Below are 23,206 nucleotides of genomic sequence, written 5' to 3'. Positions count from 1 at the left end.
CCCCGTTTTGTTGTCCAGAAGCTAAAAGGAAAAGACCATCTAATTCAATGTTAGAGACAAATGCTTATCTCCTGGGAGGCTGTAAATTGCAGGCAGCCTTCAGGGCAGTAACCTGCTGAATGGGCTATGATTTTCACAAAGTGTGGGTCAGAAAACAGAAGCTGCCTATCCCTCTCTGCCCTCCCAGCTGGGCTCTGAGAGACCTCACAGATGCACAGCAGGCCCACCTTTCAATCTGAGAGTCAATGCAGGTGACATAAGTTGTGTTTCCAGTCCAAAATTGACAGTCCAAGTCAATACACTTAACACTGTCCCTTCATAATTCCCAGATGAAGTGACTTCCGGGGCAGAAGATGACAAACCCTCTACGTCTCAGAGTGACACGGACCAGAGATGAGTGAGTCTAGCATTTTGAACAAAGAGGAACAAATGCTTGTAAGACTAGCATTTTGTGGAGGGTGGTGCCAAATTTGAACCCCACCGCCGCCTCAGAAAAGGGCAGCGCACTGGAGTCCCCAAGGAGGGGCAGGTAGCCGAAGGTACGCCCAAGGCTTGCTCGAGACACAGAAAGCATGAGAAACGGAGCAGAGATGCTGATGATGTCTGGGGCCCCCATGTCACTTGGAGGGAGTTTTGGCTGTCCCATCAGCCTCGGTGTCCACAGAGGGAGCCCTTGAGTCAGAGGTGAGACTGGCTGCCCTTGGCCACTTCTTACCGTCACCCACCATGGAATTCCTAAGGTGATAAGATCAAGGAAATAAAAATTTGTTTCCTTTGCTGAGACTGAAAGACTTCAATAGGGACACATAACCTCAAACAGAACATCTATCATCTCCTTTTCTGGACAAGCACCGAACTTCCTCTGTGAGGATGGGAACACAGGGGGAAATTACCAGATGTAGAAATAAAAGGGCCCGTATGAGGAGTGCCAGGCAAGTTTAACAAAAGAAGGTTTATATGGATACATTCCAGCAAAGACTGAATCTCCAAGATAGAGAAAAGGGGTCTGTAGCCATCCAGGTAGAAAGCAAAACCAACAGGCTATTTATACTGAAAAGTAGAAGATTTCTGCTTTGGAAGCTTAAATGCAAAAATGTCATTCAGTAGCAGAACAGATAATTCATTTGTATAATGGAAGATGATACAACAGAGAGAATACAGTGTGCTTCAGCTATGCCCTCAGCACCAAGGAATCGCACTCATAAAACAGGGCAAAAAGGTGTCAGAAAAATACAGTGCTGTTTTTGGTGGTGGGGTGCTCAGTCATGTCCAACTCTGTGAGACACCATGGACTGTAGCCCACCAGGCTCCTCTGTCCATGGGATTTCCCAGGCAAGAATACTGGAGTGGGTTGCCATTTCCTTCTCCAGGGGATCTTCCAGACTCAGCTACAGACACCTAGTCTCTTGTGTCTCCTGCATGGGCAGGTGGATTCTTTACTGTGCCACTTCACAGAAAAACAGTATGATTCCATATATGTAAAGGTTAAAAGTAGTCAGTCTAAACATTGTATTATTAAGGATGCACATCTAAGAGGTTAAACTATAAACAAAAAGTTGAGATTACACTAACTCAAAACTCAGGAGTTCATTTGGCGAAGAAGTAGAGAGATGCTAATGGAAACTTCCAGGTGTTGGTGAAGTCCTGTTTCTCAGGCCAGTGGTGGCTGCACTGGCATTTGCTTTCTTATTATCCGTTAAATTGTGCAAATACATGTGATACACTATTCAGTGGGCTTCCCAGGAGGCTCAGCAGTAAAGAATCTGTCTGACGATGCAGGAGACAACAGAGACACAGGTTCAATCCCTGGGTGGGAAAGATCCCCTGGAGGAGGAAATGGCAACCCACTCCAGTACTTTTGCCTGGAAAATTCCATGGACAGAAGAGCCTGGTGGGCTACATGGGATTGCAAAGAGTCAGACATGACTGAGCACACACGCACATCTATATAACGTTTCAAATAAAAATTAGGACAGAGACATCTCAAATAGAAAATGAAATGCATAAAGGAAAAATTAACTTTTTTAAGATTTAAATAATGTACCAGTTAATGCAATTTTTAAAAATTAAACATAGGCAGAAATAGGAATATCATATAAAGTATATTTTAAGAAAAAAACTCACCAAAAAGAGAAAGAGAGGAAGATTACAATGGATGAATCTCATTTGTGAAAAACAGATGCAAAATTCCCAATAGGTCTTTTTAAAAATAGGATATTAGACTAAGAGGTATATTATTAAGGCTTATCAGGTACTGTTAGGTATTATTAGACTTCATAATAAAAATATGCACACAGTTTGACACTGGAACATCTCATATTAAATTCAGAGAAAAGTCTCAGGATAATATCAGTAGATGCCAAAAAGTCATTCAATTAAATTCAACAAAAATTAATTTAAAATTAAATATTAATAAAAAATTGAAGTGCCAGAGAACTATAAAAGTATACATCTTTGAAGTCAAACACTAGGGGCATTCTTATTAAAATTCAGTATAATATAAAGATGCCTGTTATCATGACTGTTACATTATTAGGAAGTTTTAGGCAAGTAAGTAAAAAGAATAAAGAAGCATACATGTTGGAAAAGAAAAGACAATTACAATGTTTTGCATGATGATATAATTATTTGAAAACATCAAGAAAATTAACTTAAAAAATGATTAGTACAAATGAGAGAGTTCTTGTGTTGTGTCTAATTGCAAAATAAATAAACAAAACTTAATAGCAATGATCACAACCTCAAAGGCCTTCAGGCAGACAGCAAAAATGAATGATGCAGACTGGTGGGGATCTTCTGGGACTATAGAAGGCAACAGCTTCTCAGCACCCATACATTTTCATCAAGAGAAAAAGTGACCACAGAGTTGCTAGATATTCGGATTTTTTAAGAAGTTTCATAAAATTATGTTTTTGTATGAAAATTTTCTGATTTTATATGTGGATAACTAATTCAAAAATTACATAAACTAAAACATATCCATAGGCTAGATATAACCAGGAGGCTCCAGTGTGCAATTTTTGATCAGTATTTTGCTATTATAACTACTCTGCAAATAGAATGAAGGGAAATGTGAAATGGGACAAAAATTGATTAATTTTTCAATAGCTCACCTTTTGAAATAAAACTAAATTTCTTCTTACATCACATCAAATAAAGGCTAGAGGGTAAAGATTTAAATGTAAAATATGAAGCTAGACAAGTACTGGAAAAATATATAACTGAATATTTATATAATCTTGGGGTGGGGAAGTCTTTCTAAAAATAACAACAATATAGATATTATAAAAGGAAAAAACTGACCATACAGTTTTTAAACATTTCAGTTCTCAAAAAATAAAAGGCTGTGGCAGACTAGGAAAAATACTTAAAACAAAAAAGATCAATAGCCCTTACATAGAAAGACGGATTGTACAAATCAATAACAAGCACCTTCAGAAAATATCAAGCATAGGCTGTGGAAGAGTAATTTGCAAAATAAGGAATGCCAACAGCCAATGAATATATTGTAACATCCCAGGTCACTAATCAAAGAAATACAAATAACGCCAGTGACTCAATGCCATTTTCCCCTATCAACTTGAAAAAGATTTTTTTATATATATTTTAATTTTTTAATGTATTTGACTGCACCAGATCTTAGCTGCGGCATGTGGGATATAGTTCCCTGACCAGGGATTGAGCCCCCGGGCCACTTGCATTGGGAGTGCAGAGTCTTGGCCACTGGATTACCAGGGAAGTCCCTGACAAAGATGTTTTTTTTTTTAATTGTTTTTGAGGTCCAGTGTTGACAAAGACATTTATCATTGGTAGAAGGATCTTTGAATACAGCTTATAGAACAATTTGACAGTATAGGTCAGAATGCTTTAACTCAGCAAGTCCATTGCTGGAAGTTTAGCCTAAGGAAATAAGAATATATACAAGGATTTAGTTGCAAGAATGTTATTACTGATATAATATGTGTGTGCTCAGTTGTGTCCAACTCTTTGTGATCCCATGGACTGTAGTCTGACAGGCTCCTCTACCCAGGTTGATGTAATAGCAGAACCCAAAAACAAACAAAAAAAGAGAACAATGCAAACACTAATTGAGAAATACCTAAATGAGTACATTCATAGTGGGAAATTCTTGGCAGTCAGTTGAAAGTCTGAAGAAGTCTTGAAAAATATTTATTATTATTGAAAGACATTCACAATACATTGCTGAGGATTTTTAAATTTTATTTTTAATTACATTTAAAACAAATAAAATTAAGTGTATTTTTAAATTAGTGTGACTCCAAACTACACAGTTGTATATACAAAGATCAGAAAGAATATATCCCAAGATACCAACAGAAGTTCTTACAGTGGTCATCTCTGGATTGTGGAGATATGATTATTGTGTTCCAAATCTCCTTTTTTAACATTTTGTTTTTGTTTTTCTATAATGAACATTTTGTTTTGATAACAAGGAGGGAAACTTTATTTTTAAATAAAAAATAAGGAAAGCTGGGGATACCAGGTGGACTAATTGATTATTACAGTTACTCAGCTATAAGTATTAGAAGGAACTAGATAGAGTTCAGATAGTCTGGTTTGCTCTGCATGTGTGCATAAACATGTATACTGGATATAATCAGGCTCACCTTTCTACTCACGTTTTGCTTTGACTGCTTTTAAAATAAAGTCATTTGCTAAACGCTGGTAAAGAGAGCCACCCCAGAAATATGCGAAATGCAATAAGAGAGCTTAGGCAGGATTTAATTTAACCTGAAAAATTAAAATTTTATTGCAAATACTCCACAAAATGGATTTTCTACACGTGGTTTATTAGAGTTGCTTATAAGTACCTGGTTTAGCCACAGTAACTTAATGGGCGCTATACAAATATTTACAGGCCCAGAGAGAGGTTTATTGGCAGACTTGGCCTTCCTGCCAGGCCTAGCAGTGAATTCCTGCCAACCCTTCAAACACACATAAAGAAGCTAGAAAGATTTTGCCAGTGATTTAGGCAAGGAAAAGTGTGGAGCTGTGAAGGGTCTGACATTTACTAGATGAATCTGGAGTGTATTCATAAACAATGCGAGTATCCAAAATAAACTGAGTGGTACATGTTAACCTGCAAACTAAAGACCTGCACTTTAAAACCAAAATGGCATTTCTCTGATCTCACCAACCACTCCCTGTCTCTGTTGCCCATTGCTGCCCAGCTAGACTTTCGACTCTGACAGTGCCCAGGGCTCGGTCTTAGGTGCCTCCCACGTGACCTCATCCCGCCTCTTGTTTTAGGTAAAGTCTGTGATCTGGTAGCTCCCAGACATACATCCAGCTGCCCACATGCTTCCCCACTCAGACATCTGACCCCTCAAACTTGACACGATATCATTCAATTCCCAACTCCATCTTCCTCCCTAAATCTGCTCCTTCTCTCAGTCTTTGCAGCTCAGTGAAGGGTATTACTGGGCTTCCCAGATGGAGCTAATAGTAAAGAACCTTCCTGCCAATGCAGGAGACATAAGAGACACAGGTTCGATCCCTGGGTTGGGAAGATCCCCTGGAGGAGGGCATGGCAACCCACTCCAGTATTCTTGCCTGGATAATCCATGGATAGACAAGCGTGACGGGCTATAGCCCATAGGGTCCCAAAGAGTCGGACACGACTGAATCAACTTATCTCACACACACGCAAAGGGCATTACTGGCCTCTTAGCTGCTCAAGCCAAAAGCTTAAGAAACATTTGGATCAACTTCGTCAGCACGTCCTGTCAATTCCCTCTCCAAAACACAAAAATACATGCTGAATATATCCCCTTCTCACCCTCTCCAGTACTACCCCCTTGATTACAGCCACCATTGCCTCTCAGCTAGATTACCGCAATCACCTCCAAGTTGAACTTTCTAGAATTCATTCTCCATCGCCAAACTGAATTTTTAAATGTAATTTATACGCACTTAAATCCCTCCAGTGACTTTCTATTTCACCCAGGAAGAAAAAACCCTAACTTCCCACCACTGCCTACAACTTCGGTGAATGCCTTTCCTCTACTCCCCATTCCTTGCAAATTCTTCTTTAGCTACAAGAGCCTTCTTTCTATTTCTGGGACTCCAAGTTCATCCTACCCATTGCACTTTTTGTCTCCTCTGGCTCAAAGTTCTCCCACCCAATTCCCACCCCATTCCCATTCATTCATTTTTAAAACAGTAAGAAATTAAGAATACGCACGGACAGAAAGCAACAAAATTCTGTAAAGCAATTACCCTTCGATAAAGAAAGAAAGAATAAGCACTGCGGTCACAATGTGTCCCTGGAAAACAGAAGACCTGGGTGCTTGTCTCCCATTGTTTTCAAGGTACGACACCTGCTGCAAACCAGTAGTGATCCCAGCAGCCAGCAACCCCCGAGGAGATGCTTTGACTCACAACTTCCCCTTCTGTAGGACGGGTCCCAACAGCTAGCTTCTCTCCTGGCAATTTAAAACCTGGACACAGAGATCTAGAGCCTGGAGGTCTCGATGGAGCTGGTCCCCTCCTGTGGAAGTCCCCAGACTACCCCATTTCTTGTGTTCCCAGATTCTCTTGTTCGGGTCTCTCCTTGGAGTTTATGAGCTACTCGGTACTCTTCAAATAAGTCCCTTGGCTAACCTTTGTTTCCGTAACGTACAACTGAAATGAACTTTGACTAAAATAATGAAGGACTCCATCTTAATTGCCTGGACTGCATCCTAGAACTCAGCTTCACAGAATCCTTCTTTTACACATGACTACTGGCTAACCCAGGGCTTCCACTCTGGTGCTAGTGGTAAAGAGCCTGCCTGCCAATACAGGAGACATAAGAGATATGGGTTCAATCCCTGGATCAGGAGGATCCCCTGGAGTAGGAAATGGCAACTTTCCAGTATTCTTGCCTGGAAAATCCCATGGATAAAGGAATCTGGCGGACTGCAGTCCATGGGGTCACAAAGAATTGGACACAACTGAGAAACTGAGCATGGATGGATAGATGGTTGGCTAACCCAGGTCATCCTTGGAACCAAAAATCAGCATTGATGTTGGCATAAGTGATAAGTGAAAGTCGCTCAGTTGTGTCCAACTATTTGTGACTGCATGGACTAAACAGTCCATGGAATTCTCCAGGCCAGAATACTGGAGTGGGTAGCCTTTCCCTTCTCCAGGGGATCTTCCCAACCCAGGGATCGAACCCAGGTCTCCCGAATTGCGGGCGGATTCTTTACCAGCTGAGCCATAAGGGAAGCCCGATGTTGGCATACTTGGGCAATTTAATAGTCATTTTGTCCCCTCTGACTGATATACACACACACACTCCTGAAGTCTCTCCAGGTCCTCTTTCTCCAGCATCCTTGAGGATGAATTATGTTCTGCTTTGATGTTTGCTCACAGCTCATCTCCTCTCTGCACTGCACGTTTGTACATGTACATGAAAGGGCCTCATGCAAACACAGCAATAAATCCAAACTCTAAGAAGGAAATCTCTCCTAGGAGGAACTTACTTCCCTTGCCTTTCCTGAGTTAATCTTCTTTCTATTTCATTTTCCCCAGTAGTTACATTTTCATCACCAAGACAGCGAGCTTCACTTTTTGGAATTTAAGGACTATTGATGAAGGCTACCTACTTTTTCACAAATAAATGCACACTCCCCACAAGCACACACAATCTTGCATGCAACAAAGAGCTCTTGGATTCTTGATTGAGAATCACTTCACTAGGAACAGTACTTCTGTGACCTTCTACAATCCCATACACACACACACATACATACCACTAATTCCCCCCTTTCTCTACCAATGACTCAACCACACTTCTGCTGTCAAAGATACTGATAAATTAAATGTGGTTCCTCCCTTCTAGGGTTTATTCTGCTGGTGAAAAAAAAAAAAAACCACCCAAAGCATCCTTAACAATTATAGGCAGATAAATTTATGAGTCATCAGAAGCTTCCCCCATTAGAACACTTCTCCAGGACAAACATTTAAAAATTTCCTAGATTACAGTTCATCTCACACAAGTTACATTTTAAATGCTTTCCTTCATGGGGAAGCACTCTTGGACTCTGACTGAGATTAGGAAACAGACAAGTTTTATCAGTAGCACACTTATCAGGAGTTTCTTAGATGGGTTATTTCCTGGGTAGATTATCGCAGTATTTAATCTCATCCATTTTTCATTGTCAGTTTCAGAAGGTGACATTTTTGGCCCTGTTCCCAGATTCTAGAGAGGTTGTCAGTTTGGAACCTGCAGCTTCCTATATACTGACTCTGCCTTCTAATTAGAGCTTAGAAAACACTGGTGTTTTCTGGGTTGCCTTCTAAAATCTAAATTAGAGTCTGCTAGGGGTCTGCTCTGGTGGCTCAGAGGTTAAAACATCTTCCCACAATGCAGGAGACCTGGGTCCGATCCCTGGGTCCGGAAGATCCCCTGGAGAAGGAAATGGCAACCCACTCCAGTATTCTTGCCTAGAGAATCCCATGGACAGAGGAGTCTGGTGGGCACAGGGAGTCCACAGGGTCGCAAAGAGTCGGACACGACTGAGTGACTTCACTTTCACTTTAAGGACAAGAAAAAGTGGAGAGGAGAAGGTGGAAAGAGGAAAGACTGGATGAATGCATTAGAGAAAGAACGGAAAAATCAGAGGCTGATCAGATGAGTCTTTTTTTTTTTCTTATAAAAGCCAGTGGCTCCTGATTGGCCTCAAGCCCCTAAGGTGTCTCTTCACCCAGTTAGCCTCCTGGTAGATGCATTTACTTTGTACGATTACTCATTAGAGTGGGGTTTCTCAACCTCTGCTCTGCTGACATCTGGGGCCAGAAAGTCTTTGTTGTCAGGGCTGTCCTGTGCATTGTGGGAGGTTAAGCTGCTTTCCTGATCTGTACCCTCTAGGTGCCAGTAACAAGTCCTAGTTGTGGGCACTAAAAATGAGTGGGGAGCAAAATCACCCCTGGCTGAGAATCACTCAACAGAGGAAAGTTGCAGACTCAGATTTAGGTTCCAATTCTAGCTCCATCCTTTACATCCTTAAAAAATAAACAAACAAAATAATATTTACTTGAGCCTGTTTTCTTTCTTTTTTAAAAATTTACTTACTTATTTGTCTGCACTGGATCTTAGTTGCAGCATGCAGGGTCTTTAGAGGTGATATGTGGGGTCTCGTTCTCTGACTAGGGATTGAACTAGGGCCCCCTGCATTGGGAGCACAGAGCCTTAGCCATTGGTCCACCAGGGAAGTCCCTGAGCCTGTTTTCAGGTCAGCAAATGCTTATCTCAAAAAACTGTTTTGAGAATGAAATGAAATGTGTGAAAAGCATATATTATCATTATTATTGAGCTCCCAACAGGTGTTTAGTAAGCATTTGTTCCCTCCCCATTTCAGCTCCATTTATTTAACACATATTTATTGAGAACGTATGCTGTATGCTAAGGATACAAGCACAGAACAATTCCTGTCCTCCAGGAGGTAACCCACTCTGAAAGGAGATAATACTGCAGGTTTCTACATGTACATGAAAGGGCATATGGACATATATTATAATAGTATACTACTATACTAGACCAAGTGCAATAATAATGTTTACCAAATCTTACAACTCTGGTCCTATTTTTCTTTCTTTTCTTACCAGTTAATGTCTCTGTATAAACTCACCTTGCATGCCTCTTGGTAGACAAAGGGGCCTGTGAATTGGGTCTTAAAAAACATGTGACAGTTCATCTGAAGAACAGGAGAAGCACATGTGGCAGAGAAAGAGAAAGAGCAAGGGCAAAGGCTTAACAGTGTGGTGATTTCAGAAAACCCTGCATCATTCAGCAGGTAGAGAGAGGCTGAGCAGAAGAAATTGGCCCAAGATGGAGGATGCTACACAATTTAGACTTTCTCTTGCCGGTCACGCACGGAGTCCTCTAGGATGCTTTTATCAGGATGGTGACAGGATCAGTCTGCTTTGGAAAGCGTGCTCTGGCAGCAGTCGGGAGGATAAATGAGAGGCGCAGTGGAGGGTGGGAGAGATGGGATCTGCGAGGACCAGTCAGGAGCCATCGTTTCCAGATGAGAGATAATGAGGACCTGAACTGTAGAATCGGCAGTGACAATGGCGAGATGCCAGCAGGCTCCAGGGACATTAAAAGGTAGAGCTGACAGGATTCAGTGACTGATTAGATGGGAAGGCAGGCAGCAAGCGAAGAAGGAATAGGAGGTGATTATAAGATTCTAGCTTAGAAAATTAAGTGGATAGACGGCATTTAGAAATGACAGGCACCCAGAAACTGCTCCTTTCTTTTCTCAGCTGCCACCATTGACACTGGGCAAAGAAGCTCACTATCCCTGGTTCCCACTTGACAGATTCATGTACAACTCAATTCAACAAACCCAGGAGAGTATGTGGCACACACAACAGCTCGATGACATGTGTTACTTCTGTTTGGCTTTTCTTGGTCCTGGGAACACCCAAGGAAAATAACATCAGTAACTAAGAAATAATCACTGTCCCTGGGGAACTCAGTCTAGGTGGCTCAGACACACAAGTGGGAAGTTACTGCACAATGCTATCTGCGCTATATAATAGGGGCACTGAATCAGAGAACGTTTCATGAAGGTCGTTGTTAAACCGAACAGGAGCTGGTGAGAGAGACAAGGGGATGAGAAGAACGTTTTGGCCAAAGAAATGGCAGATGAAGAGGCGTGAAGAGGTGGTGTGGTTTGGTATGACTGCAGGGTGGGTTGAGGTCCAAGAGGAAGTTGGAGTCATAGGCCAGGGCCACATCATAAAAAGTCTTGTGAGCTAAGCTAAGGAGAATCTAAAGTATACTTAATCACTGGGTGACCTAAGCAAGGGAGTTTCAAAGACAGCCCCCAATATTTACTCAGTATTGAAGGAAAACAGGTAAGTAATAAACATCTCAGTACCTAGTGCTAAAAGATAAACCAGCGCAATTAATTTTTTTAAGCTTATATGAGCAAAAATTGATTTAAATTGGGCAGATCAAACTGGAAGTGGTTAAGAGCAATCTACCTACAGGAACTAGGGGAAAGACTTTTACAGGGAAGAAGCAGAAGCAGAGCAAGGAAGTTATGTGACTGGCTATAGCTCCAGGTGTTGCGTTATTTGGGAAAAACCTACTTAGCTGTCCGTAACTAGCTTTCCTTAGGTTTCGGTTTGAGAGGTTAAGGCCTTCTTAACCTTTACAGGCTTAGGTTTTAGCTTGCTCATGCAGGCTGCTAAGGTTTTAGTTAACCTTAGTAAATGGTCTCCTTGTTTAACTAACTTAACACTAATACGCACCATGTTCTGTGCTGGCTTTGTCCAATGGATGGTTTAGTGAAGCGCTCCCAATTACTTTATATGTGTTTGCTCTTGCCATTGTCACACTGAATTATAATCACCTTTCCATCTGTGTCCTCTGTGAGACACTGTGAGCTCCCTGAAGCGGGGAACGTGGTCATAACCATCCTCACACCCCCAGCCTAGCTGAGTGCATGGAACATGACCAAAGCATGGAACAAAACAAATTCAGGAAAAATGTACTAAATGAGTGAATGCTCTATTGGACAACTTTTCCCCAAACTTCTACCTTCTAGAGTCCACATCTAAATGATAAGAGTAGCACAGAGAGAGGAGCGGTAACTTCAGCTCTGGAAGATGTGGGTTCTGGTTCTATCTTATGTACTAACTCTGACCTTGGGCATATATTCTGAGCCTTAGGGTTCTCATCTGTGACAAGAGATTCAAGAAAATACTCATGTGTCAAAATAACATGTGAAAGTACTTTGTAACACTGCTTAGTTTTTTTATATATATATTTTATCTTCCTTACAAATTAACATGTGATCAAAAGTCAGGAAAAACAGATCTACAAGTTATTCTATTACAGGCCAATAAAAATACTAATGTTAATTGTATTTCTCAACTAGCATTCATCTTCTGCTGGATACTGTGCATTCAATTCTGGTTCACCCTCGCACACTCCCATCCATTATACTGTCCTTCCTGGTGTTCTTTAAACCTGCCAAGCTCTTTCCTATCTCAGTGGCCTCCACGCAGCAAGGTACACTCCTCAGAGAGCTTCATGAGTGCTGGATCTTCGCTTCCTTCAGGTCTCTGCTCAAATGCCACCTCAAGATGCCATCTGCAACCACTTTATCTAAAATAGCACCCCTACTTCTCCTTACTGCCGTCACTCTTTACTTTCTTAGCTTGCTTAATTTTTCTTTGTGACAGTCGCCACAGTCGTGTATTTGCTTATTCTTTGCCTCCCATGAAATTGTAAGCTCCGTGAAGACAGTCTTTGCCTCACTCACTCAGAGATGCATCTACATTGCTTAGAACAATGTCTGGCACATAAAAGATACTTGGGGCCTTTTGTTATATGAACAGCATTTGGTAAATAAGTGAAGTTTCTCACTGTAATCACCTGTCATCATACGGAATTAAGAAGGACTTGCAAAATACAGAATTAGGATCAGAAGACCTACTCTTTTCACTAACAAGCCATTCGGTCTTGGAAAGCCACATGCTTCTTAGCCTCTATTTTCTTATCTGTAAAATGGAAATAGTAGAATACCTTCTACTGCCTCATTTTACAAATCACCAAATTGTTGTGGAACTTAATGAGGTCTCATATAGAATTCATTATATTAATGTTTCTGTCTTTACTGTTAACTCTTCAAGAGTATGGACCCTGTCTTGCTCATCTATTATTAGACTTGGTATAGGCCTGGATCTATAAATAATCACCAAAAGGATGGAGAGCAAAGGTTAAAAACTCCCTTTGTGAAATCACTGAGCTTCAAATACTCACACTACAAATTATCTTTAAATAGTCACTATGTCATTTCATCTTATATAGCAGACATAACAATTAGCAAAGTGTCTGAGCAGCTAGAAATATTCCCATTTTGTCTGGGTTTTGTTCAGGGTAATGAATATGAATGCTTGTTTTGACTAAATGAATGGTTCTCCTGGATCAGCACTGAATAAATGCTTGCGCTATTATTCTGATGATTCTCAGCTAGACAGAGGACACGTGCTTCCATCAACATAACGCCAACCCTTGAATGACCCCTCAACACAATGGAGAAAAGAAGTGCTGTGTAACTTAGGGGCTAGAGCCAAATCTCCAATGTGTACTGTCAGCCAAGGTATGACACGAATGCACACACACAAAACTGTCAGGTCAGAACCAGAAATCTAAAAAACCTGCGCATACATTCTCACATACAACTACTATCTTCTCAGAGAACCAGATCAAAATGAGAAGAAATAAAGCTTATATTAACAGGCAGTTAAAACAATTATTTAATACAAATCCAGGTTCTTTTCCTATATTCTAGTAAATTGGGAGAAAAAGACTTAAGTCTAGATTCTAAAAGGAGTTCCTTCTTTAAAGGCTTGTAAACAGAAGTGAAACCTGGGGAGGTGATGGGGAACAGCTTGTCCTAGGCGGGCATAAGCACTTTGGGTATATTAACGCATTTAATTCTTACAAGCAATTCTATGAAGATTATATTATCATCCCCAATTCATAGATGGAAAACTAATTTATCTAGATAGAAGAAATCTGTCCAAGGTTACACTCTGGGATTTGAACCTAAACTGTATGAATCTGTGTTTTCGTTTGCTATACTTTTAGTACAGGACATGAGTTTGAACCATATGAATGCACCCTGCAAAAAGTACATTGCAGAGCAAGAGAAATTTAACAATAATCATTTGGAAACCATTGATTTATAAATAGAAGGGCTAACATGTGGCTCAGCAAATCAACTTCTTAGACCAGGCTATGGAGGGAAAGGACATTACAAAGTCAGCAGTAACAAATTATACAATTTGGTGAGAGGGTTTGGATGTGGGAAGGGGTTATTAAATGTCTGGAATTACTAAAGTTGGGGAATGACAGAACCTTTTGCCCAACTGCAAGGGAACTGCCCCTCAAGCAAATACGTAAAAGAGTAAGGACAAATTGATTGGCAAGGTAATTGTTAAGAGTAGTGCTGAGTTTCATTTATTTTGCCAGAATCTCCACCTATTGCATCTGGACACTTTGGAAAATCCCAAAGCCTAATATAGTGGAAAGGTTATGACATGTAGTCTGGCAAAATGTGCTTCAAATTCTAGCCCTGTAATTTATTTCTAAGCCATTTAATCTTTGAGCTTCTTCATTCATCTATAAGATGGAAGTACAAATATCAATTCTAAAGTGTTGCTGTGAAAATTAAATGAAACCATATATGGCAGAATAGGTACCCCGAATCATTTAGCCATGAAAAGCCAGAACTTATCATCAAGATATAAAATCAGTTAATCACTTGTTGGAAGAGAGAAGTAGATATCAAGAATCTACACCCAGGGAATTCCCTGGTGGCCTAGTGGTTAGGATTCTGGCTTTCACTGTGGTGATCCAGGTGCAATCTCTGATCAGGGAACTGAGATCCCTCAAGGCTCATGGCCCAGCCAAAAAAATCTAAACATGAAATCTTTTATTTGGAAAACTTATTAGGCATGATTACTGCCCTGCATTTTCTTAGGAGGAAGACAGAAAGATTTGCACAAAAGAATTGTTCGGTCGACTTTGATAGAAGGTAAATCCCTTAGTTCTCACTTTGCTTTCAAGAACAGGGAAAGATCCAAACTTCCTAATTCTGGATTATTTATCATCTATTTCAGGTAATCTTTGAGATCCAAGAATGTCTATTCTTTAAAATTAAACACAAAATAATTGGAGAAACTTGAAAATGGACAGGATGCAAAATTATATTACATAACAATGTAATAGTTTTACAGGAAGAGTATTTTTATGCAATGCATGATGATGTACTTAGTGGTAAAGTTCAATGATGTTTTCAACTTTGTGTGGTTCAGGAAAAAATTGTATGTAAATAAAGCAAGCATGGCAAAATGTCAGTTGTTGAACTTAGATATGGTAGGCATATGGGTAATGTTTAAAACTGTTCATGGTAAAGCACTGGGGATGGGGAGGTGGGGAAACAAACAAGAAAGTGCTTTTAAGGACTGTCCCACATGAAATTTTCCATCTTTTCCATTTCTACTCATTGCAGATGGTTGAGGTAAGGGTGGTACAACAGAAAACAGCTGAAGAAGTGATATATTCAGTAATATATTCAACAAGTGAACTAACTAAAAGACAAGTTCTGCAAAGCTTTTGAAACCATGTTATGTCACTCAGACTCATTCAACAAGGTGATGAGAAGTCAGTAACTGAAGAATATGGTTTTCAGAAAGAGGTCCTTTCCAATGGACCTAATTCAGGGACTTTATCTAGGGATATTTAGGGACCACATTTTGAAGACATTAAGGCAACCACAGAAGAAAATAAGTCATGCAGTCCCTCTGTTTAGAACACAGACCTTCTTGAGAAGCATCCTTCCATGTTAATAATTAATGTTTATCTAGAAATGGGTATATTGATCTTAAAGGGTGGCATAAGAACCAAAAGTGTCATATAGGAAAAAAGCCAAAGTGCTATTCAATTTTAAAGTATTATAAAATGATAACAGTGTTATAGGATTAATAATGAAACCAAAGGACTGCACATGAAAAGACAAGAAATTTTACAAAACCAAAAAACAAAAATAAATGAAAAAAATTTTAAAGCCCAAGAGACCAAATAAAATCTTTTCTTGAGTTAATTTACTAAATGTCTTGTAGAATAAAAGAACACTTTCAGCATCTTCTAAGAAATGCCTGCAGTTCTTTGGTAGAGAATTTCTTATAAGGCAGGATTTGCTGATGAAATTCCCTCCAAAATCCCAACAGAACCCCACTGATTTCTAAGAATGTTAAGGTAATTTAAAATGTGGAAAATGTTTACTCTATGATGCATTTATAATGTGAACATTCATATGATAGAGTATTATTTAGCAATTTCAATGTAAGTATGAAGAATGTTACAACAAAGAATGTTGTTACAATGTTACAACAAAGAATGTTAAAGTAAAAAAGAAATAAATAAGTAAATACACTTGTGACTATTAAAAATACCAAAACCAATTATATTGAGATGTTGGAAATCTATTTCTGATTCCCTTTCCCTCCCAGTTCTGCCAGGAAAAAAAAATTTTTTAATTATTATTATAAAAGGATGAAGAAAAAAAAAAAGGAAGACTGCCATGGCTGGAAGGCCACTCACTATTGAACAGTCATATACAAATGTTAATGTTGCATATGAGACTAAATGTTACAAGAAAGGTCTCTGTCCTCAACAATTAATTCTCTCTGCTACTTTCATCCAAACAGCAACCCATGCAAAGTCACCCATTCTCCCCTTCTTCATCTTCTTTTTTTTTTTAATATTTATTTGGGTCCATTCTGCCAGGTCTTAGTTTCAGCACCTGGGACCTTTAGTTGCGGCATGTGGGATCCAGCTCCCTGGCATGGGATTGAACTCAGGCCCCCTGCATTGGAAGCACAGAGTCTTATCCACTGAACCACCAGAGAAGTACTCTCCCCTTCTTTTTAATGGTGGGTTGTAAAAGGTATCCATTTAAGAAGTGCTGCCAGTAATAGCATTCTTAATTATGACCTGTCTACAGACATCTTATTTTCAGACTTTTTTAGGCTTGAACTGACATGAAATATACTACTTCCTCTGCAGTTTTTTGGTTTTAGTGAAAGAACAATGTTGTCACATTACTCATCTTTTACTATCAAAATCATAAAACCAAACTCACTCATTGCTAATACATTTAGAGTGTTAGGGAGTCCCCAGTCTAGATGGGTTGTTTTTTTTAGCCTGCTTGTTTGAAACTCAGAGCATTTTTCCCTAGAAAATTAAGAGTAATAAGGAAAATGCACCTGGCTACTAAAGCCCATTTTCACAATCTCTCCGTCAATTTCCTGGTCTAGAAGACTAACGGCTATTAGAATGCTTCTTATACTTTTTAGGAGCCTCCTATGCAGGTCTTCATTTCTATCACGAAATTTTCATAAGTGAGGTATTTTTAAGCTGGTAAATGCCTATTAACGATTTATTTTTTTATCACCTAAAATCTCTAATTATTTTAACAACACTGATAATACTTGATTAACTTATATTTTGTATCAAAAGTCTCTTCTAGTAATTAGAAAATTAAAAACAAAGAGACAAAAGAGAGTTCTAAAATGTCATAACAGTATGTGACCTCAAACATCAAAAGCAAGATGCTATTTTAAGATGTTGAGAAGTTTAAAGATGAATGAATTTATCTTTTTAAAAATATTTATTTATTTATATTTATTTGGCTGCACTGGGTCTTATTTGCAACATGTGAGATCTTCATTCTTTTGTTGCGGCACATGGGTTTAATTGCTCCGTGGCATGTGGGATCTCAGTTCCTTGACCAGGGATCAAACCCAAGTCCCCTGCATTGCAAGGTGGATTCTTTACCACTAGACTACCAGGGAAGTCCCAAGATGGATGAATTTAAATTTAATCCTTTTTGTATAAAACCAAACAGTAAATTAATACCACTAGAATTAAGTGCTGAAAAACTAAGTTATAAAACAAATACATGAAACATGACTATAATTTAAATTCTTTGGATTCTTTATCTTCCAAGCCTCCACTTTTAATATGGAATTAATTTTCCCAACCTCAGTAGTATTACTTAACACTTTATATCTCAAAGCTATACTTATAGGAACACTTTGAGTTTTCACAGTTATCAGGAAAGCCTTAGAACAAAAGTGAAGGATAAAAGACAGTTTCAGACACTACCACAGTATAACTGTAACAAATACTGGCTTAGATTTCATCTCTTAACTGTATTCCTCTGTCCTTTCTACAAAAACCTTTTAGTATCTGATTATTTCATTAGCCTTTCCATTTTCAAACAAGAGGACTGCAAGGAGATCCAACCAGTCCATTCTAAAGGAGATCAGTCCTGGGTGTTCTTTGGAAGGACTGATACTAAAGCTGAAACTCCAATACTTTGGCCACCTCATGTGAAGAGTTGACTCATTGGAAAAGATTCTGATGCTGGGAGGGATTGGGGGCAGGAGGAGAAGGGGACCACAGAGGATGAAATGGCTGGATGGCATCGACTCGATGGACATGAGTTTGGGTGAATTCCGGGAGTTGGTGATGAACAGGGAGGCCTGGTGCGCTGCGATTCATGAGGTCACAAAGAGTCGGACACGACTGAGCGACTGAACTGAACTGAACTGAACCTTTACTTCCCATCATGTCCCAGATGAATGAGTCCTGAGGTTTCCCAAAGGGTGAAACTCAATTATTGAGCCCCCTCTATAAGTAAGGCAAACGTTCATTTAAATTTGTTGGAATAGTTTTATGCTCCAAACTGAACTTTCACTAGAGTGCTTAGGATGTTCAAAAAAAAATTTCTCCAAAGCTCTCTGTGATCCATTCAGAACAATCAGAATCCAAGTCGCAGAAGAATTGGAGCATATCAGTCATATTTGGTTCTGTCTGTCAGGGGTTCCTCCTTGTAATGGGAAATGATTTGAATGAGGATGGAACAGTTGATAAGGAGGAAGAACAAACCGGCTAACCAGATAAACAAAAAGGTGTTCTTTCCTTGAAACTCAAGAACATAAGCAGGAGCCAGCCATAAGGCCTGCCCGATGAACCATAACATCAGGAGAACCACGGCTCTTCTCCAAGGTATTCTCACTAGCGGCATCACAAGAGGCAGGAGGCAGAGGTACCAAAGAAAGTACTGAGAGGTGCAGACTTTGTTAAATGTCACAAAAATTGACGTATGAAGAAAGCAACAAAAGACAAGGTCTCTGTAATAGGCGAAAGACACTGCTGAAAGTAAGATGAACTGCGGCAGGAATGCGGCGATTCCCAGGGAAAAACTCCACTTGCTCTCTGCGGTCAAATACAACATGTAGAAGTATGGAGAGAAGTTGTGTCGGATATCCCGCCTGGTCAGGTGATAAAAGTAGGCGTGCTCCAAAAACTCCCAACCATATCTGTAATAAAAACCGAAGCTCAGGGCAAAAAACGTGAGTCCAGCAACTGCTACGAAGAGCAGCACAGCCCGATGACACAACCTTTTCAGGAATTCGTACAAACGAACCTGGAAAGAATATCGGGATTGACGGGGACCTTCGTCACTGTCGCGTTCCGGAAGCAAGTGGAGGGCAATGGGAAGGATATAGGTCACCGGATACATCTTCAGGTGCACTGCGAAACCATAGGATACAGCGGCACACGCGACGAGTCTTTTTTCTATTAGGTACAGGGTCATAAGCACCAGGGAGGCGACAATCGAGTCCGCATTTCCTCGGCTGGACACCGCCATAGGTAGGGGATTAAGAAGCCAAAAGACACAGTACCCGCAAGCCTGGCGGCGGCCCAGCCCCTTAAGAAGCAGTAGCCGGTATAGGAGGAAGGCGGTGAAGAGGTCGAAGCTGATGAAGAGAAACTTTCCGAACAGTTCATTTAGATAGATATTGGGAGTGAGCAGCCACGCCAACAGGGGAGTGTATCGGTATGTCGCCCTGAGGTAAGGGGAGCGCCCCTCCGTGACGAAACGCGCGGCGTCCGTGAAGACCTGGTAGTCGATGTCCGTATACCTCACGAGCAGGGTCCGGTCCTGGAAGACCCCATAGAAAACCAGGGCCACTCGGGCAAGGAAGGCCACAACAAACACCCCGGCGGGGGGCACCCGCAGATTCAGGAACTTATCTCCCCAGTGTGTGGTCGGGCTCATGATCTGACGGCACCACAGCAGCTCAGTCCCCAGCTCTCAAACTGCCCTGAAATGTGTAATCCTCGCTTCGGTTCCTCGCTTCAGAGTGCCTGCACAGCTATCAGCTAGGCGGCCAATCGAAAACAACTTCCGGCAGGAAGATCCGCCCCCGCCCTGCTTCCGGCCACATACCAGGGGCTGGATTCTCAGTAGCCGCTGCGGGAGAACTACCTTCTGCATTGGCTGTCTCTCTTCCGCTCCTTCTCCGGCGAAGGCGGGATTTCCGGTCCTTGGGGTAGGCGACTTCCGCTTGCCGGGCCGGTTGGCTCTGGGTGGGCTCTTTACAGAGCTGGACGTGTGTTATTTGTTGGTGGCCGTGTATTTCCCTCGCCTTAACTCCAGATGGGAGAGACTGACTCTAGAGCGGAGCGAACTTCGAGCCACATTCCTCTGGCCTGGGCGGGAGACCCGAGAGTGAAAAAAATAGGAGTGAAGAAAAAAATAAACCTGTGATTTCTCACGCTTTACCTCTCCTGCTCAAGGGTAATTCGGGGGCGGGGGGCGGGAGTGAGGCAGATTGTGGGCTACCAGAGAGCCGAGCTGGAATGAATTGAAAGGAGGCCCAAAGTGTGTGCAGTATTTGGGACCTACTTATATTTTGAAATTATTGTTTATCTAAATTTGAGTTGAACTGGTCGGCCTGTATATTATCCGACAACGCTTGGTGGAGGAACGGGAAGGGAGGACGGGAAGCTTCGGAGGTTTTCTAAAATATGTTATGCCCTCGTACTTCAGTGTCATTGTATTTGCTGTTCTTTCTGTCAACGTTGCCGTCTCCTCTTCAGTCACTACTTAACCCTTCAAGCTTCGGCTCACGTGTTAACTCCTGAAAGCATATGCTGGCTCTCAGCTCCCTTTTTCATCAGGCACTGTGATTTAGATGCCATTCCGCTAAGTGAGGATAGACGGACAGAGACCAAGGGGCTCTAAGTTCTAGAAAGTCATTCACACAGAAGCTCCTGCTCCTCTCTGCTGTCCAGTGCCTGCTGTCCCGTTGCTTTAAAATTCCCTTTTGGAATCACTATCCCTGTAATATAGCATTTGTCAGTGATAACTGTTTTTTGGTTTCATTTTCCTAGTTTTCTGTCAGGACGCTTTGAGTTCTTTGAGAATAGATTATCTTGTTCTTTTCTGTACAGGCGAATATCGCATTACCAGACTGATGGCATTCGGTACACGTTGAATTGATTTTCCAGGTTACTCATAGCAGAAGCTCTGGAGCGGCATCTTTGGGGATGCTTCCAACTCCCAGTCCTTTTCTCTTTGAAATATCCTTTATTTCAAGTTCTACCTCGTTTACTCATCCCACTCCAAAACCCTGTTCCCATGAATTTCTCACCAAGGACTCTAACCTGTGATCTCTTGCCCTTCTGTGGGCACTTACTGAACTTACAGTCTGCACTTCGGAATTTCACCATTTATTTTATATTGTATTCATAACCCTTTCAATGAGATTGTAGTGTTTTTGAGGTTAGGGGTTATATCTTATCCTTAATTTTTTTAAATTACTCATAACTTATTATAGTCTTAGGCACACAGTACATGTTCAGTAAATGCTGACTTTCTTGACTTTACAGATTGATCTACTTCCTAGGGGAAGTTTTCTATACTAGCATAAGGAAAGTAAATAACTCCATCTAGTCTGAATATGCAGCTCCGAGGACTACCCTCCATTCATCCCTTATACAATTTACATTTATTCTTTGGATAAACTGTCTTAATCTCACACAGCCGGTATTCATATTCTGATATCCCTTTGTCATTATCTGTACCTTAGTATAAATATAGACCTTATATTAATAGTAACTTAAAATTTTTTTTTGCCTGTGCTGGGTCTTTGTTGCTGCGTGAGCTTTTCTCTAGTGTGGAGAGCAGTGGCCACTCTAGTTGCAATGCGCAGGCTTCTCGTTTTGATGGCTTCTGTTGTTGCAGAGAAGCCATGTTGGAGCCATGGCAAAATGGATCCAATTAGAGCCCCCATTAATCTTAATCATTCCACTCTTTGTCCACCCTGTTCTATTTGCTTTCTTGTTCTTACACCCCACCCCCCACCCCAGAAAGAATCTGCCTGCAATGCTGGAGACCTGGGTTCGATTCCTGGGTCAGGAAGATCCCCTGGAGAAGGAAATGGCAACCCACTCTAGTGTTCTTGCCTGGAGAATCCCATAGACAGAGGAGCCTGGCAGGCTATAGTCCATGGGGTCGCAAGAGTCGGACACGACTTAGTGCACTGTCTCTCATGTCTCTTGTTGCAGAGCTCAGGCTCTACAGCACATGAACTTCATTCAGTATTTGCGGGATCTTCCCAGATCAGGGATGGAACCCGTGTCTTCTGTGTTGGTAGGCAGATTGTTTACCACTGAGCCACCAGGGAAGTCCCAATAATTACTTTTAACCTTTTTTTTTTTGTAGTTATGTAGCCATAAATACAATGGCACCATTCAAATAATGATGGTGATGATTTTTAATAGCCAGATTTGTTGACTATTACTATTTTTGACTATTGACTTTGTTGACTATTACTATATTTGCAGTATGTCCATCATCACACTAAATACTTAACCATGTAAGGTAGATAGTCCCACATTCACAAATGAAGAAATCAAGGCTTATGGAGGTTAAGTAATGTTCCTCAGTCACATACTCAGCTAGTGGCAGAGCTGGAACTCAAAAGCAGATGGCCCAGAGTATTCTTAACTACAGTATGGCTAACCTGCAAATAGAATGTTAATTATGATATCTGATTTCCCCCTCTCCCTCCCTTCATTGATCTCTTGTTTGAATCTTTCTGATATTTTCTCTCACTGTGATTTATCTCTGACTCTTTTCCTCTGCTAGTGATAGATAAGTGAGGGCTGGTCCCAGAAGGTAGAGGATATGGGAGGTAGACATCTGAGGATTAACTTAGTTAATCCTCCAGAGGGAGAAAGGGGTTCCTTTGGTTGGGTTGGTTTCGATAGTGTGACAGAAAGGCCTCAACCAGTTTGTCCCTATAGAGCTTAACCTAGTAAACGCATAAAACACATCAAATTTGGGAAATTAAGGAAACAGTAAGCAACTAATCAAAAGAAACTAAGTTTGGATCAAAGCGAGATGTAGATAGTGTTTGTGGGACTTAAGAAGGGAGTAGATTAGGGAAGGTAATTCTAGGCAACATTACTGTTTTGAGGTGAGACAGAAGTATCACGGCACTAAGGACCCCATATTGAGCTTTTTGCATTGGGCATAGGAGTTGTGTCTTCTCACTTCTCCCTGAAAAAGCTACATTTTTTCAAATGCTCCACTGTTCATTACCTCTTGAACTATTACTTAAAATCCTTCCTAATTCTCCCTTTCATTGTCTGTCTCTTGGATTCCAGTTTTTTAGAACGAACGGCTAGGGAGAACACACAGACATGCATACCTCAGCCCTAGCATCGTCAGTGAGGACCTTGGCCTTGGTTGCTGTGCTGTGTGTGCTCTCACTAGCTTTTTAGGTCCACTCTCTGTCTATTCCTCCCTGT

General features: G+C 40.8%; 1 protein-coding gene across 1 annotated transcript; it reads right to left on the bottom strand.

The window, feature by feature from the left end:
* Positions 1–15,791: 15,791 nt before the first annotated feature.
* PIGM (phosphatidylinositol glycan anchor biosynthesis class M) lies at positions 15,792–20,022 on the bottom strand. Its single transcript, XM_055583877.1, has one exon. The coding sequence runs from the start codon at positions 19,662–19,664 to the stop codon at positions 18,393–18,395; it is 1,272 nt and encodes a 423-aa protein (XP_055439852.1). The 5' UTR covers positions 19,665–20,022; the 3' UTR covers positions 15,792–18,392.
* Between the last annotated feature and the right edge of the window lie 3,184 nt (positions 20,023–23,206).

This window comes from Bubalus kerabau, chromosome 6 (genome assembly GCF_029407905.1).
Source record: "Bubalus kerabau isolate K-KA32 ecotype Philippines breed swamp buffalo chromosome 6, PCC_UOA_SB_1v2, whole genome shotgun sequence".
Taxonomy (NCBI): domain Eukaryota; kingdom Metazoa; phylum Chordata; class Mammalia; order Artiodactyla; family Bovidae; genus Bubalus; species Bubalus kerabau.
Note: the sequence above shows the minus strand (reverse complement) of the source record. Positions and strands in the feature narration are given on the sequence as shown.

What these genes read in the sequence shown, in the direction of transcription:
- PIGM (XM_055583877.1), bottom strand. Translation starts at nt 19,664, where the DNA reads ATGAGCCCGACCACACACTGGGGAGATAAGTTCCTGAATCTGCGGGTG.